Raw genomic sequence first — 16,575 nt, 5'->3', positions numbered from 1 at the left:
AGAAGCATTGAACTTGTGCAAAATCATCTACGCCCTGCCATGGCAGCTGGCTGTGGGTGACAGTCCCTGGCAGGTGGGGACAGCAGGATGGAACCAGGTTCCAGAGTGTGAATAGGAAGAGGTAGCTGGGCAGGATTTGCTGTTTGTGAATGCCAGGTTTATGGAACTCCAGGGAAAACATTATAGGACTTTAGGACTTTTATTTTCCTCATATAAATATACAAGACATCTCTGTTGCTAGACTTAGAGGAAAAAAAAATAAATTAGGAGAACAAAAAAGGAACAACCCATCTCTCAAAACCATTTTGTTTTAAAAACATTTGAGAAAAAGAAGTTCTAGGAGAGATGTTTGGAAATATGCAGTTGAATCAAAGATAACCACCACATAAGCACAGCCTGAGCAAAGCCTTCAAGGAGAGAGTTTAAAGCAAGCCATGTAATACTGCTGAAACAGACCAAAGTAAAATACTACAGGAGTTAAAACAAGGGTTTAATCTAGAACACTTCCATAAATGAAAACATTTCAAATAAATTGAAAGATACATCCTTGTTCCCACCTGTGTACATCCAGGGGTTCCAATCACTGCACCCCACTGCACTGATGCCTATGTATAACATAGGAGAAAAAGAAGCAAGCAACTCAGTTCTTCCCCATGTGTTTCAGTGATTGAATATCAGAGCCTCCTACTACTGCTGCTTTACACCTCAGTTGCCATCTGCTTGCTCTAAAGTAACTGAAGCCCATCTGTATTAAATTACAAATGAAATTTACATATATGTACATGTCTGGTTTGAATCACAAACCAAACTCAACTGTTTTGAGGAAAAACCTAAATTTAAAAGACTTGTGAAAAAATAGTGGACTGTCCTGGATCTTAAAACAGGAACTCAGGAGTTCCTTCATTTTTGCTACTGGTGCTAGTAGCTTGTTAAAGGTCTTTCCCACGCTAAATGATCTTACGATTAATAAAAATAAATGGAATAAAAAAATCACACTTATTGACTTTAGGTAACAAAACCTTCCCATGGGATCCTTTGGCTTGTTGGATTCAAAGTGAGTGCAGATCACTGACACCTCTAATCTTCACCACCAGTTCCTGCCTTGCAGCCTTTCTCTTTGCAGGGATTCCTTGTAGATGGTAAACAAACCATCCAAGAAAATCTGATGAAAATAACTCTGTTTCCTTGACACAAGTAATCCACTCCTGAGCTTGGCCCTGTTGGGTGAAAGGTGCTGCAGCACCTGCAGCTCTTCAAGTCACAGCTGGACTGCACTAGCTGCCACGCAGTGCAAGCTATGGTGTACAGCTCACATGAAGCATTATTTCTCCTCTTTGCCTTTAGTCTTTCTGTAGACCATCTCTCGAAAGCTTGCAAGGATCTTATTCTCTCGTTTCCTCCTCTCCTCCTGGTTGAAGGATGCCAGAGCTCTCTTTTCATCTGCGCTGTAGATCTGGTTCTCCTTCCGCAGCCGCACAGCCTCCATGCGCCGGTGCCTGTGGGGGGACAGGGGTACATCAGCAGTGCCCTGGCACAGCTTCCAGCCATCAACAGCCCTGAATGTCTTCAGGGGCTTTAAATAAAGGTACTGAAGTACCAAGGCCTGAACAACAGTTGGGCTCTAGATGAACCTTCCAACAAAATGTTATATTTGTATCCACTCACTAAGGTAATATCCATGATCATTAGTGAAACATGGAGTGGTAAGAATATACTTGTCTTTCTGCATTTAGAGCCAGAGAAAGGCATGAAATCAGGCATCTGGCCTTGTTTGAAGGTATATGATCAAAGCCACCTCCCTTGGTTCCTCCTCGAGCCCTGCCCAGGCTTTGGGTGGAACCCAAGAGGACGATGAAACCAAATGTTCCTGCACTAGAAGTTGTGTAAGCTTGTTTATTCTACAGTCTAAAAGCTGAGCCCTCCCACAGTGAAGATGGAAGCCTTGCCTACAGGTGGACACACCATGTAGGAATTCCCAGGAATGCTTCTCCAATCCCTCACTGTGACTGGGGCTCCCAGCTCATGTGCAGATCTGGATGTCGGTAAAGTATAGGGTAACTGGTGATGTATCTTTTTTAATCACTCTAGGCAATCTTTTGCAGTAATGGTTAGGTGCATTACTTAGCTTATCCTTTGTAATTCTTTGCACTTTTGCACTGTAGCAAATTATACTTAGTCCTTGAAGTTGGTATCTGAATTTTTTGTGCTTACCCTGCCAACTGGCAAAACAGATATCTAAACTAGATAATCCAAACTGCACACTAACCTTCCCAGGAAAGAGTGTGGCAGAGCAAGGAACTGATTTCTGGGGATGTCTGTTCTCAGGCAGTCAGCCACAAGCCTCCCCTACACCCAGGGTGTCAGCTGCGGGCTCACTACAATTTAAGTGAGATTCCTGCTGGTCATAGAGAAAATGGTGCAGCCAACCTCTCACACATTGATTTGTCTCCTGCTGGAGACAAAGGGCCAGCACATCCCCTGGGCTGTCCAAACAGAGCACCTCTGAGCCACCTGACACAAGCACCTCTTCATCTGAAATAATTAGAAGAGTATTGCCTGTGAAGAACTGCTCTTGAGGACAAAGTGTCCTTGAAAAACTCACTATCCATCCCTAGCAATGGGGAGCTTAGTGTAGATTATTGCAAGCAGAGCACCTCCATGCTTGCAAGTAGAGCTTTGAAGCAGTCTTCTGTTCAGCCAGCAGAGAAAGCAGCTCTTGAAAATTCCACTGAACCACTGCCATCATCAAAGCCATACCTGCTGCCACTCATGACATAACCAGAGCTCTCAAACGAAGCGATCTCCTCACTGGTCAGGCCGATTTCGCCTCTGCGGGGAATGCGCTTCCCTGCTTTGACGTACTCTGCCATGGCTGCCCCTTCCCCGGGCAGGAGGGCATGGCCATAGCTAAAAAACAAAAGTGGTGATGTCAGTAGCTTCAGACAGAGAGAGCCTGTGCTAAACACCCAACTTCCCTCTTCACTACTATATACAGCTGCATTTTTAAACACCTTCTTATTTTCTCCCACCTGTTGGCCTCTTTCTTCCTTATGGCAACACCAGCAACAACATCTTACATTATCAGCTGAGTTCATTCTGATGACACTACAAAGTCACAATACTACAGATCTTTAGAATAAAGGCACTTACAATTGATTTTTATAGGAATCAAGGCTAAAAAGCATCAACCCTAAAAAGCATAGACTCTTCTACCCAAATTCAAGCCAGGGGAAAGCCTAGCACCATTAGAACTTCTGTCTGTGAGTTTCTGACACAGCATTTTTCCCTCTGCATGCATTATTGTTGCAACAGCCCTTTTTAACAGTAACTTTCACACCTGATTTACTTGATTTGATCAAAGTACCATTAGAACTGGCTACTCACTTCAAAGGCCTATCATCCTGAGATGCGTGAGTTTTGGGAGCCTCTGGTCCAATCAAACTGTCAGCTTCAGTATTTTCTGCAACAATCAAATAATGAGGAAGATTAATCGTGTGTCCATTGTTCTTTGTTATCAGAAGGGTTACACAGGTCAGCAACACCTAACAACGAATTCACAAAAACGACACCAAGAAGTTTCCACCCAAGTTTGAAGTGAGGTGAACTTACTTGACCTCTCTATCCAGAGATCATCCCCTTGAAGCATTTCATCATCGGAATCTTCGCTGCTTGAATCACTTGATTCCCTCCTGCTCTTCTTAGCTTTCTTTTTCTTATACTTCTTCCTTTGATAAAGCCAGACAGACATGCTATTTATCAAAATTTAAGATTAAAGAAGGTGCATGGAATCATACTCAAATAATTAGTTTCTGAAGGCAACTTCCACCCATAGGAAGAATGGCTGTCTGCTGTTTCATATAAAACACTTTACAGCAAAGCCAAGACAATATATATGTTCTGTTTTGACTTTCATAGAGTGTTAGAAAGTAGCTCTACAGGGAGTTGTTTGTGCTGCACAATTGTGTAGATTTAACTAAAATCCATCAAATTAATATTATTTGCCAGCTCTTGCAAATTACCCAAGGTCCTCAGGCTCCCTCAGGGCCTGCAAAGAAAACTGAGCTGCCCTCCAGCCAACAGCAGCCAAAATGACACAGCAACCATGACGCTTACTTTTTGTTCTTCTTTTTCCTCTTCTTGCTTTTCTTTTTATCTTCATCTGAAACAAGAAAGTGTATATATTATCAAAAATAAATGATTAGTTATAACTAAGTAGCTTACTGCCCTGTGAATAACATGTCATGCCTTTTACAGCCCCAGTGTTCACAGAGCTGTGGGCTCTTTGACTCTCTCAACCCTAACCCTAAGCCCTAGCCCTAACCCAAATTCAATAATAATGGGTTTTCCAGGTCAGAAAGATGTAGGAACAGCAATGTTGGGGCCTTGCTGGGATTGCCTTGGCATGCCTTTTCCAGTCCCAGTGCTCCTGGAGCCATAGGCTCTTTTACTCTCTCAATGCTAAGCCTAACCACTCCTCTAACCCTACTGCTAAAAATTACACTAACCACTACCTCTACCAATTAACCTAAGCACTACCCTAACCCTGAGCCCATTCCCAGCACTGACTGCCTCCACCAGAATGCCCCAGTACACCCCTGATGGGACTTGTTTATACTGGGAAGCGTTAGTAGAAAGCTCCCTGCAGTACTGGTCATAAGAGAACATATCAAACACATCTCCGGCATGAGAGGCTCAGTGGATGCTAAAGTCAGAAACTTCCTTTCCTGAGGCCAGACTGCAAGCTGAAACCCTCTTGTCTTACCACTGGAGTTCTGCTCAGACTCTGAGTCACTGTCACTGTCCTCAGAATGTTTCCTGCGCTTTCTTTTGGATGCTTTACGTTTCTTCTTTTGTTTTTTCTTCTTCTTTTTCTTCTTTTCCTCTGGAATGTTTTCAAACATAACATTAGAGAACAAAGAGCATCTAGTTCCATATATATTCCCTAATCTTCCCCAAGCAATGCTCTCCTTTGAGCTGGAGCCCACCCCAGCCACTTCCACCCATCTAAGCCAGGGAACCTCCTGCAAGCAGCAGCAGCAGATTCTAAACCACAGTAGCTTCCCATTTTCAAAAAAGCCGTGCAAGCCAAACAAAATACCTTCTGAGCTGGAATCCGAAGAGCTACTCTTAGATTTTGCCTCTTCATCTTCTACCGGTGTGTGCTCATCGGAACTGAATAAAATAACAGTTTCCTACTTAAAATCTGTTTTGCTGTACTCAAGATCAAAGGTATACATATGGCCAAAGACATTTTGAGTCAATCCTTGCAAGAGAGTAAAATATTAAAGAGCTAATTTAGCCTGGGAACTGCTGTCAGAACCACAACACAACAGTCACCTGATCTACAATAAATCACATACTGCATAATTGGTATTATTGGTTGAAAAAATACTAATCTCATTATGCTGCTTCAGAAAGGAACTGATACAATAAATATTGTGATACCATGACTAACGCAGGGATAAAGCATTTTTATAAACTGAACTGATATGTAATTAATATTATAAAGAACATGAAGAAAGAATATGTCTTACTCTGGGTCAGGAACTTTTGGTGACAGTCCCCAGACTTCAGGTGCCCCCAGTTCTCCAATTCTCTCTCTCTCATTGAGTCTCCTGTAAAGGAAAACACTGTCACTGACGCCTAGTTTGCAACCCCCAGTACACAAACATTTTCAGTCCTACACGTCAGTGTTTCTAATGGCCTGAGTCAGCTGCAGGAAGGATAAGAAACAACTCGGAGCAAGGAGCAAGCTCGCAGGGCAGTCTGGCAGCAGAGCTCCCCGCACTGCAGAGGATCGGCGGCAGCCGCTGTTACCCCTTCCAGCCGGGCTCCGTCCCGTCCCCCCGGGCGGCCCTGCCCGCGGGGAACGCACCGAGAGCCCGTGACGGGGCCGAGAGCCCGTGACGGGGCCGTACGGAACCAGGCCCGGCGGCACCCGCCCATCCCGGGAGCGGGGCCCGGCAGGGCAGGCCCGACCCGCTCTCACCTCTGTCGCAGGATCTCCTCCTTCTCCTTCTCGTAGTACTCGGGCCATTTGCCGTGGTGGTGGTGCCCGTGGTGCGCGGAGGAGCGCGGCGCGCCGGGGCTGCGGGAGCGGCTGCGGCTCCGCCGGTGGCTCAGGCGCCTCGAGCCATTGCGCTCGCGGGACCGGGACCGGGAGCGGGACCGGCTGCGGCGGCCGCGGCGCTCCGAGCTGGCGGCGGGCGGGGAGCGGGAGCGGGACGCGGGCGCCATGACGGAAGCGGAGGCGCTTCCGGCGGCTTCCGGCGCCCTCCCGGCCGGGCGGGAGCGGGGCGGGAGCGGGGCGGCCCCGCCCGCGGGGTCACCGCCCCACCCGCCCGGCCGGCAACGCGGCGGCGGTGGCGGCGGCGGCGGCTCCTTTTGTGCCCCGCGGCGGCCGCCCGGCAGCGATGGACGCGCGCACGGCGGCGGCGGAAGGTGAGGCACCGGCGGGGCGCGAGCCGCGGTGGGGGGGCGGTGGCGGCGCGGGCCCGGCTCCGGCTCCGGCTCCGCCCCGCTCCGCGGGCACCGGCGCGGGGCCGCGGCCCCGGGAGCTGTCCAGGGCGGGCCGGCAGCAGCACCGCCCCGCGGACAGCTCACCGTGCCAGGCGGGGTTCCCCGTTCCTGCCCGCGCCCGGCGCCGCCTGACACGGCCCGGCCCGGCAAGGCCCGGTCTCGGTGTTGGGGCGCCCGGCGCCTCCCAGCGCGGCCTGCCTGACACGGCGCTGGCGCCGCTCCGCTGCGGCGGCTCGGGGCAAAGCTGACGGGACGAGGGGAAACGGCCCCGAGTTGCGTCAGGGGAGGTTTAGGTTGAGTATTAGGAAATATTTATTCATGGGAAAGGTTATCAGGCGCAGGAATAGGCTGCCCGGCGAAGTGGTGGAGTCAGCATCCCCGGAAATGTTAAAAACCCCTCGGAGATGGCACTTGAGGACACGGTTTGATGGTGAACAGTGTGCTGGCGCTGAGCTCACGGTTGGAGTTAATGATCTTAAGTCTTTTCCTTAACCTTTATCTATAAAGACGATACAAATTATGTATTCAGATAAGACACCCACTCTTCTGTGAGCGCCCTTCCCCCTCAGCTTTGACCACGTTGCCACGGAGCTTTCTTAAATGAGCCCCGAGTTTGTGCTCAGCTCTGGCAGTGCACTGTAACACGGCGGGTCTGGCCGGCTCTGGGTAAATGGGACATTCTGGACAGCTGCTCCATCCTGGGAAACCCATGCTGGTTTATGCTGTCTAGAAATTATGTCAGGGTATGCCAGTTCTTTTTCACAAATGAAACAGTATTTTAGCTCTCAAACCTACCATAAGCAGCATAAAAAATTCTGCAAGATGGAAGAAGCCTATTTAAATTGTGTATTTTTTTGGGTGCAAGGATCCTCATGCAGAACAGGGAGGGAAAAGATTTCCCAGAGATTGCCCATGTGTGTGGCGTTACTGTCGCCTGTGTCTGTGTGAGGACAGCACAGTTTCTCCCTTCTTTGGATTATTTTGACAAATAATTTTAAATTATTTTAAATCTGACTAAATGGTGACTAAAACATCTGCCTCAGGAGCACTCTGCACCTGTGTTAGCTAATATTGTTAGGTGACTTGAAGTGCGCAAGTTATAATGTCATGCAGTACATAACAGCATCTACAACAACTACTAATGTCAATAAAAAGGATAACTGGACCCTTAATTCAGTTATATGAGGCTTTATATAATGGGATTGGCAGGAGAAATACTCTCAGAGATTTCTTCAAGGCACAAACAGTGGAAATTTGTATTTTAGAGTAATTCAGAAGCAGTGATGTTTTATTTGAAATTCCCACTGTGGAAGAATATTTCTGTCCTTTAAGGTAGTCTTAGGTAGGATAATATTGAATTTCAATTTTATTGAAAACCCTTAACTGTTCTGCTTATAAAATTTAATTTACTTTAATGTAAAATACATGTTTTCATGATGAAGAATATTACTATGTTACTTTGTCTCTTAAATTTGTCAGCTCTTTAAAAGAATTTTCTGTTCTCACAAAGTGGATTTTTTAAAACCAAAAGAGCATCTCAAATTGCTTAATTGAAAACTTGTTACTGAATTGCATTCGTTTTTGTCTTCTGGCAAAAGCCTGCACATAAATTTCTTTAAATTTGTACTTCATATTTTCAGAGCCTCCCAAAGCCATCCCAAAGTTTTTTTGATCACTTCTCAACAATAAGATAAAAGTTGCTATTGCGTCTCTTGCGTATTTTTTCAGTTCCAAGAAGACCACATGTAGTTCTGTATTCTAGATGTTTCTTATCAATATCTTAGATAAAATGGTTCTTTTATACTGGTATTTATATTGTAAGGTTTTATGTGCCTTGAATCATCAAACACTTTCTTGGCTTATCTAAACATAAAAGTGGAAAAAACAACCTCTAAAATAGGAGATGCATGCTGACAAAAAGAAAAAAAATAGGCACATTGAAATTCAGTTTTTGGGTGCAGCAAGATGGTGACAGCTTCAGTGAAACCCGCTGAGCTGGGGAGAGCATTATCTGTGCAGCAATGTGACAGGGTTCAGATTTTATATCTGACAGAAGGAGTTGCCATAGAGAAAAGCTGCTGTGAGAAAGGTAAAAGCCAAGGAGATGGTGCTGCTCTCCCAGCAGCTTTTAAATCAGGCAGCATTTCTGTGCCTCAGAATAAGTGGTTCAAACCTGATTTTTGAGATCTGGTGATGCCTCAGGAGCAGGGATCCTTCCAAGTCAGTGCTCATCTGTAGCTGTAAATTTTCCTGTTAGTTATTGCGTATTGGAAGAGTTAGTGAGGAGACAAGTCCTTAAAGCTGGAGGATGAAAGGCTAAGAAATTGTTTAATTTGGGCCATCACACATTTTTGGAGGAGAAAAAAAGCACTGGATTAAATATTAAAACAACTACAGTATTGTTTTCATTTAATATAGGCTCCTGTGTAAAAATAATGAAGAACCTGTATCAAAGGAGAAAAGAATTGAAGGGTCATATGAGGAAGAAAAGCCCATGTTTTCCCTGATGAGTGTTTTCTATTATTTATCCTCATTCAATTGACTCTCTGGTAAAGCCTATAAATAAACAGAAACTGCTTTTCTAACATTTAAAATCTGAAGGCTCACTTCAAAAAGGAACTTTTGTTACTAACTATACAAATACAGGGAGCCTGGCAGGTGATTTTCTTGCTAGAAGAAAGATTATTATGTATTTCTTGCTCATAAACCTGGGCAGGACCATTTCATTGCTGATTTATGAGGTGAAGGATTGCAGTCATGTCTGCTGGTGGCTGTGGCCTGTTACGTTTTCATTGAACTTGACAGGCCATTTCTTCTTGTCAAAGTTTTTGAATCTTAAAAAATCTTAAAATCAGGAACCCCTGTGGTTCAAGTCCACAGAATGCATGGGGGGGGGGGGGGGAAAGGAACAGATCAGTAACCAAGGACACAAAGTGTCTTTTATGATCTCGGTGTTCTTTGAGCATTCCTGAACAGCAAGAGTTTCCAAGAGGCCGCGCTGTGGATGTGTCACTTTGGTGGCCACATGTCGAATGTGCATTTGAGTCATTTTGGTCAAAGGCACTTTGTGTCACAGCCGTGCATGTCTGTGCAGCTGCTGGCAGAGTCTAACACGTGTCCCTGTGGCGCAGAGGATTCCAAACAACCGCTCCCGGAGGAGGAGCAGGGCCGGGTGTGGGCTCAGGTGTGGCTGTGAGCTGCCCTCGGTGCCGGCTGCGTCAGCGCTGGCAGAGCAGCACCGGTGCCCCCGGGAAGGAAATGACACTCGGCGGGAAATAGCGTCTGCACGGCGCTATCCGTAGGGCAGGTGCCGGCCTTTGCCTCCGCCGGGACGCGGGGAAGCCCGGCGGGAGTTGCCGAGGCCGCAGCAAGGCCCGTGTGCGGGAGCCGGGGCGTCCCACGGCCTGCGCTGGAGCGGGCTCGGGGCCGCACGCCCGGCACCTCAGCAGGCGGGGCGCGGCGTGCGGGCGGTGCGTCCCGGGCGGCGTCCGGAGCCCCACGGCCTCGGGGCTGCTACCGGCGGCGGGAGCGCGGGGTGGGCCCGGAGCGGCGGGAGCGCGGCCCGGCCCCGCCCCGGCCCGAAGGTTCCCGAGGCCGCTCGGGTCAGAGCCGAGGGCAGCGGCGGCAGCGCCCCCCAGCGGCGGTGCGGAGGGTCCGGAGGTGCGAGAGGCGGCGGGGCCGCGGCCGGAGCGCGGCGCAGGTAACGTGGGCTCGGCGGGCACGGCGGGCTCGGCTGCCCCTATCGCCCCGCTGGGGGCTCAGCACGGCTCAGCGAGCGGAGAGCGGCGGAGGGGCCGCCCGTCAGCCCGGGCCCGGTGCTGCCAGGCCGCTCCCCGGGCCTGCCGTTGTCAGCGCCGCCGCTCCCGCTCGGCCTCCGGCCGCGGACCGGTCGTTGCTGCCCCGGCGGCGGCTCCGCTCGGAGCGGGGCTCTCCCGGCCGGGCCCCGGGGTCGCGGCGCAGCCGGGCGGGACGCGCTCCCCGGGCTGGCGAGCGGCGGCATCGGTGTCTCATCCGGCCCGGCCCGGCCCGGCCCGGCCTGCGGAAATCCAAGTTTTACGGGTAAAATTAGAGCCCGTGGCTCGTTGTTCTATATTTTGATGTTGCTTTCTGCGGCTTACTGGGGGCTTTGATTGTGCAGTGATGGCAGATAGGTTACTTTGACTTAGCAGATCTGTTTTGCTATGGTGCTGCTTCAGTGTCTCAGTTTGACTTACGTAGCCTTGCAAATATACGATATAGGGCTCAAAAAAGTTTGTTTTTGGGGAAGGAAAGGTTTATTTTTCTGGGGAAGGAAGTGCACTATCCATAGTGTTTTCATTAACTCAGTTAACTGGTAATATGCAGACACACAGATTCCTGTGTCTGGCTGTAAATAACTTCACACTATTGGGCTTTCTCATAACAATCTATGGAATATTTCACAATTAAAAACAAATTACTAATAATGTTTAAAGCTGCTTTTGGGGCCCAAAACTTCCATCTTCTTGGTTTTACAATTAACCTTACTTGCTGTTGCTTAGGGTGAGGTGTTGCTTCTTTGTTCCTCACCTTGTAAGAGCAGAGGATATATTCAGAATTCCACTTACCTTGTGGAGAAAGAGGAAAGGACAAACAATGATAAGAAACAAATTTGCGGGGTGCAGTGGCACATAATCTTCTGAACAGTATCTCAGATTTGTTTTTTCCTAAAGGAGGAGTAGACAGTAAATATGTGAGTGTTGTAATGCGGCTAAAACTGTAAATCTGCATTTTTACTGATTTGATATCTTTTGCTTTCCTTTTGTAGGAATGGAGGAAAAAAAACTTATTTCTGCAACAGACACACAATATTCTAGCGTGCTCCTTCAGTCTTTGAATGAACAACGTGGCCATGGACTTTTTTGTGATGTTACAGTCATTGTGGAGGACCGGAAATTTCGAGCTCACAGAAACATCCTTTCAGCCTCAAGCACATATTTTCACCAGCTTTTCTCAGTGGCTGGTCAAGTGGTTGAACTGAGCTTTGTAAGAGCAGAAATTTTTGCAGAAATTCTTAATTATATTTATAGTTCCAAAATAATCAGCGTCCGATCTGATTTACTTGATGAACTGATTAAATCAGGGCAGGAGCTGGGTGTTAAATTCATAGCTGATCTGGGCATCCCTCCGGCCGAAGGCAAGAATGTGCCCAGCGAGGTCAAAGACAGTGCTTCAAAAACTTCAGCTTCTAGTCCAAATCAAAGAGATGCTGAAACACAGGTGACTGTAATCAGGCCAGAGGGCCAGGAGGCAGCAGATGGGATGCCTGTTATAACACAGTCATTCTCCTTACATGGCATAGAATATGAGACTACAAAAATTACAGTGAGTGATTCGGACGAGGAGGATGATGATGTCATTTTTTGTTCTGAGATTGTTCCTCCAAAAGAATGTACTAAAGACAAAAACGCTGCAAGCCAGAGCCAGCCTTGCTCAAGTCCAGCTGGAGCTTCTGACCAAAAATCCTGTGGCAGTGGTGGCTCTCCCCATGTGACGAACAGCACAGCACCTCAGAACCTCACTTTGTCTGCCACTCAGCTGAGCCCGAGCCAGACACAGGCAGGAGCTGAACCATTCGCCTCAGCAACGCCGCAGCATTTTACTCCTAATATCATCGTGCTGAACAAGCCTCTGCTTAACTCCTCACTTGGTGCCAGCTCCTTGCATCAAACACATGTGACTCCTACAATTAATTTACTTGAGGAGAACCAGCAGCCATCCAATAATGGCTCTGTAACTGAAGTGGAAGCAACTGCTGTTGATGATGAAGAGGTTGTTGAAGATGATGTTGATATCATTAGCTCCTCTAGTCCTGGTGTGGTCAGCAGCAGCTCTTTGGTTCAGCAATCTTCTGTTCCTAAGGCAGGGAGCACTGAAGGATCAGGTGTACAGAAAAAACAGGTTGTTACATTTTCCCAAGAGCCATCTACTAAAGCTGGAGAACTGAAAATAAAAATCTCAGATGTCCTTTCTGGAAACAACAAGGAATTAAGTTCGGGTCTAACATCGAAGAACGTGGCAGATGGGCAGAAAATCATAACATTGGATACAGCAACTGAAATAGGAGGCTTATCCACAGGCTGTAAGGTGTACGCAAATATCGGTGAGGACACCTATGACATAGTCATCCCTGTGAAGGGCGACTCTGAGGAAGGGGAAGCCAAGCCCGATGACACACCCAAAAAGTCCAACGATGAATCTCCAAAGGGGAAACGCATGAAAGTGAAGCACGACGACCACTACGAGCTCATAGTGGATGGCAGAGTCTACTACATCTGCATCGTGTGCAAGAGGTCCTACGCGTGCCTGACCAGCCTGCGGAGACATTTCAACGTGCACTCCTGGGAGAAGAAGTACCCCTGTCGCTACTGTGACAAAGTCTTTGCCCTGGCAGAGTATCGCACCAAGCACGAACTGCACCACACCGGGGAGCGCAGGTACCAGTGCTTGACGTGCGGCAAATCCTTCATCAACTACCAGATCACCATCTCCCACATCAGGTCCGTGCACAGCCAGGACCCCTCCGGGGACACCAAGCTGTACCGGCTGCACCCCTGCCGGTCCCTGCAGATCCGGCAGTACGCCTACATCAGCGACCGGCCCAGCAGCGTGCCGGGCATCAGCCAGGGGGGAGTTGTGTACCGTGTGGGCTCAGGGAAGGATGGCACTGAGGGAGCGGCCTCCAACTCTCCAGCCAAACAAATCACCTGGGATGACATTTTCGTTCCGCAGGGAAATGAAACGATTTTTAAACAAAACCCGTCAGAAGGAAGTACTGAATTTGAGTTTGTGATACCAGAATCTTACTGAAATGTTTGAAATGCTGGAAAAAAGGGTTCCGTGCAGGAGCATTGCAGCTGTTTTAACTGAACTGTTGAAATTGCTGTAAAATCAAAGGTTAAAGTCAAAAGAAGTTAACTTGTACTACCAAGTAACCAAATGGTAACACTTAGATGGACCATGTTAACTGCAGTGCTTTGTGGAAGCAATTAATCAGAAAATTTACTTGAATAGAGAGTGAGACATTCTAAGGCACTATCAGAGTTTTCAGATATGTTAAATTTGATCAAAACATGAGGACTTGTGGCTTGAAAATGTACAATTCCTTCTAAAGAGCTAGAAATATTTCTAAACTAATTGAGGTATTTCCTGTACCCATATTTACCATGTAAGCCCTTTCTTTCATGTTAGCACTTTAATGCTGAATTCTGTTTAGATGTTAACCAAGAAAACAGTAAGATTTTTTCATCGTTGTCTCTTGGTCATGGAACCATTTAAAAAAAATAATCCCACAACTCACATTTGTGAACAAGGGGCCAAAATACATGATCCCCTACTACACTGGAGTAGTCTGTTTTTGAGCTAGCATCCTAATTCTGCTTTTATAAATATTATGAATCATCTGTCTTCATGCAAAAAGTCTTGTCTACAAGCAATACTCATTTAGGGCTAACTTGAACAAACTTTACTTACACTTGGCAGTGTGGTGAGCTAAGTATTCAGTGTCCTGGACCTTGTTATTTTACTCTTTTTGCAATGGGAAAAAACCAAACCCCACAAAGCTGAATAGTGAAGAAGCTTAGAACACTTAGGAAGGAGATAATTTTACCTTCTTACAGCTTGAGAAATATTGTTGCATTTTCTTACTGCTGGAAAAAATGCCAGTAATTAGTTTGATATAAAGTGCTGTTCCTTTTTTTTTTTTTTCACTTCAAGAAGAAGGGCTTCAGTCCAGAATTTTGAAATTATAAAAATATTATTTGTTTTTAGCTGGAGACTTCTCAAATCTATGAAATCATGTAAGTGCTGTATTGGTTTAGCACTGAGGCTGCTGTAGATCCTGTATGCCTGTTTGGCTAGATCTTCAAGTGTAACAGGGATTTGGATTTCACCCCACACTTGCCCCCATTTATACATTTTGGAAGATGAGGACTAAACCAACAACCAGAAAATACCCTTTTTTCACCATGACCCAAAGTATAATTTCTTTGCAATTGTCTAGTTGTCAGGTGTCTCCAGGTTTGGGTTTATTATGTTGCCATTTTACTCTCCTTTCATTTGGTGCCTGTTACAACAGTTAAAAGATGAATTAGATGTCCACATTGATCAGGAAATGGTAGAGAAAAACAGCTGTTTGCTGGAGTCCTAGTTTAGCATTTCAGAGTTAGTGACTTGTTGAATTTTTGTAAATGGTAATATGAAAATCCTCAAGTTCTAGAGGTGACTGGGAAAGACTATTGTGCATAGTACTAGTTATGGAAACCTTCAATTGCTTAAATTGCAGTTACAGGTTTCTCTTTTCTTTTTCATGTTTTAAGTTAGTATCTTGATTTTATGACTCTCAAAGGTTTTAGACATACAGCACTCTTCACAGAAAGGCACTTGAATGGGAAACAGTTCAAATCTAAGTTGAGCTACCAAAACAATACCAGAAATCCACGTGAGCACTGCTGGGAGGAGGATTTGTTTGTGTGGTGCATGTGATGCTCAGCATTTCTTTGCCAGCCAAGAACATGATATACCTGATTATTTCCAGATCACATTGCTGACCCCTTTGAATATGATGGGTCATGCTTTGAATGTGGGGTGTAACTGAGGTGGCACTTCTGCAGGCACACATTTTCCTCATGGATGTGAGTGTGGATTGCCTGTGTTGCACAGCTGGCTGGTGCTGTGGTGGCACTTCCTCAACTTTGTGGAGACAAATGCAATGTTATTTTTGTTATTGACATGACACATGTTTAATCACAGAATAGTCTTGAGTTGGAAGGGACCCACAAGGATCATTGAGCCCAACTGTTAAGTAAATGGCCTGTGTTGGGATCTGGAATTAAGCATACATTACAGAGTGCAGAATTAAACATAATGGCTATCACTATTTGCTGCTGATATATTTAAAACCTTAAATTAAACTGTGCCTAGTAAAGGTCTCTTTTTGGAGGAAAACTGGAAAATTAGGGCTTTGTAACTATTTTTGCTAGAAGACTCGTGCTTGCATGTGTCTCAGGGTCTTCAGTTTTCCTTGGAAGTGATTTTGATATCCAAAGTCCAGAGGTATGTAAAGCATTTCTTTAATTTCACTTCCAGTATTTATTGGTTTGGAAACATGTTAAATTCATTCTTTGAAAACTTTTTATGGGGCCATGAGTAAGCTTTTATATTTAGATTTCTGGCTATTGCACTCACATTTGTGTTTTTGTTTGTTTTTGTAAGCATTTAACTTCCAGTTTAACTTAATGAAAAAACTTATGTAAATATTAAGAAATTGGCTTTGGGATGATGGAAGAAAATGGTTGAATCTGACAAAGCATTTATATAGAAATGAAAAATTTCAACAGACTAAGGTAGCAAACCTCACAGTCGTTTGTTATGCATATAAAACCATTTACAGATCTGCTGCAGAATATGGTAATGGTGACTGCATCCTCACTGTCTGGTTTCTTTGGGGATACATACCATAACATTCCACTCTGTGAACTAAATGAATATTGAATAACATCTACTGCTTATTTATTTTGTTCTGTTAAGGCATGCAGCTTATGAAAAGATGCAGAAGCTGACAACTATATACATTGAGTTCTGAGATCTACAGCGGTTGCCTAGGAAATGTTCTGTGTGAACATTCCTTGGCTTCCCCAGTCTGTGGTGTATATAGTTGTACAGTCTTTCCTTAACATACTTTTTAAAGTTGTGTTCTACTTTTCATTAATCAACACGTGATATTAGTTTTTAGAGCTTTCTATGGCAAAAATAAAAAAGTTTAATTCTCAAGGTGAGCACGGTATGTTTCTTTTTGGTGGCAACTCAGTTTCTGTAGTCTAACACATTTGTAGCTTCCTTTTGCATGTCTTGGGGAATAGCAGGGAACCCAGTGTGGGGGGGACGGGCAAGGTGGTTTTATTTGGGCTTTAGTTTTGTTTGTTTGTTTTGATGCTGTTTAATTGGTTTTGTTGAACACTTTCCAAGAAAGCAAATCAGCTCAACAGCCCCAGTGTGCTGTGAGCTGAGTGCTGTGATAGATGGGGTGGATGGGAGCTC

At 45.9% G+C, this 16,575-nt stretch overlaps 2 protein-coding genes across 3 annotated transcripts; one reads left to right on the top strand and one right to left on the bottom strand.

Moving 5' to 3' along the window:
* Positions 1-180: 180 nt before the first annotated feature.
* On the bottom strand, positions 181-6,371 carry NKAP (NFKB activating protein). The gene is made up of 9 exons (XM_064712489.1): positions 5,990-6,371; positions 5,535-5,615; positions 5,099-5,172; positions 4,763-4,882; positions 4,114-4,159; positions 3,610-3,725; positions 3,385-3,460; positions 2,758-2,907; positions 181-1,496 (listed from the first exon to the last, which is right to left on the bottom strand). Exons 1-9 carry the CDS (start codon positions 6,235-6,237, stop codon positions 1,322-1,324), a joined length of 1,086 nt encoding a protein of 361 aa, XP_064568559.1. The 5' UTR covers positions 6,238-6,371; the 3' UTR covers positions 181-1,321.
* Positions 6,314-16,308, top strand: ZBTB33 (zinc finger and BTB domain containing 33). Of its 2 annotated transcripts, none has more exons than XM_064712485.1 (2): positions 6,314-6,441; positions 11,306-16,308. In XM_064712485.1, exons 1-2 carry the CDS (start codon positions 6,414-6,416, stop codon positions 13,345-13,347), a joined length of 2,070 nt encoding a protein of 689 aa, XP_064568555.1. In that variant the 5' UTR covers positions 6,314-6,413; the 3' UTR covers positions 13,348-16,308. The 2 variants fall into 2 exon arrangements, with proteins under 2 accessions (XP_064568555.1, XP_064568556.1); XM_064712486.1 differs by lacking the exon at positions 6,314-6,441 and adding an exon at positions 10,072-10,219.
* Positions 16,309-16,575: the final 267 nt, after the last annotated feature.

Source organism: Zonotrichia leucophrys, chromosome 4A (genome assembly GCF_028769735.1).
Source record: "Zonotrichia leucophrys gambelii isolate GWCS_2022_RI chromosome 4A, RI_Zleu_2.0, whole genome shotgun sequence".
Classification (NCBI taxonomy): Eukaryota; Metazoa; Chordata; class Aves; order Passeriformes; family Passerellidae; genus Zonotrichia; species Zonotrichia leucophrys.
This window is presented reverse-complemented; position numbering and strand designations above follow the sequence as displayed.

What these genes read in the sequence shown, in the direction of transcription:
- NKAP (XM_064712489.1), bottom strand. Translation starts at nt 6,237, where the DNA reads ATGGCGCCCGCGTCCCGCTCCCGCTCCCCGCCCGCCGCCAGCTCGGAG. An exon ending in TTCGGATTCCAGCTCAGAAG is followed by an intron (nt 4,883 to 5,098) that starts GTATTTTGTTTG and finishes AAAACATTCCAG; the next exon opens with AGGAAAAGAAGAAAAAGAAG. An exon ending in CAGGATGATAGGCCTTTGAA is followed by an intron (nt 2,908 to 3,384) that starts GTGAGTAGCCAG and finishes TTTGTTTTTTAG; the next exon opens with CTATGGCCATGCCCTCCTGC.
- ZBTB33 (XM_064712485.1), top strand. Translation starts at nt 6,414, where the DNA reads ATGGACGCGCGCACGGCGGCGGCGGAAG. An exon ending in GCGCACGGCGGCGGCGGAAG is followed by an intron (nt 6,442 to 11,305) that starts GTGAGGCACCGG and finishes TTCCTTTTGTAG; the next exon opens with GAATGGAGGAAAAAAAACTT.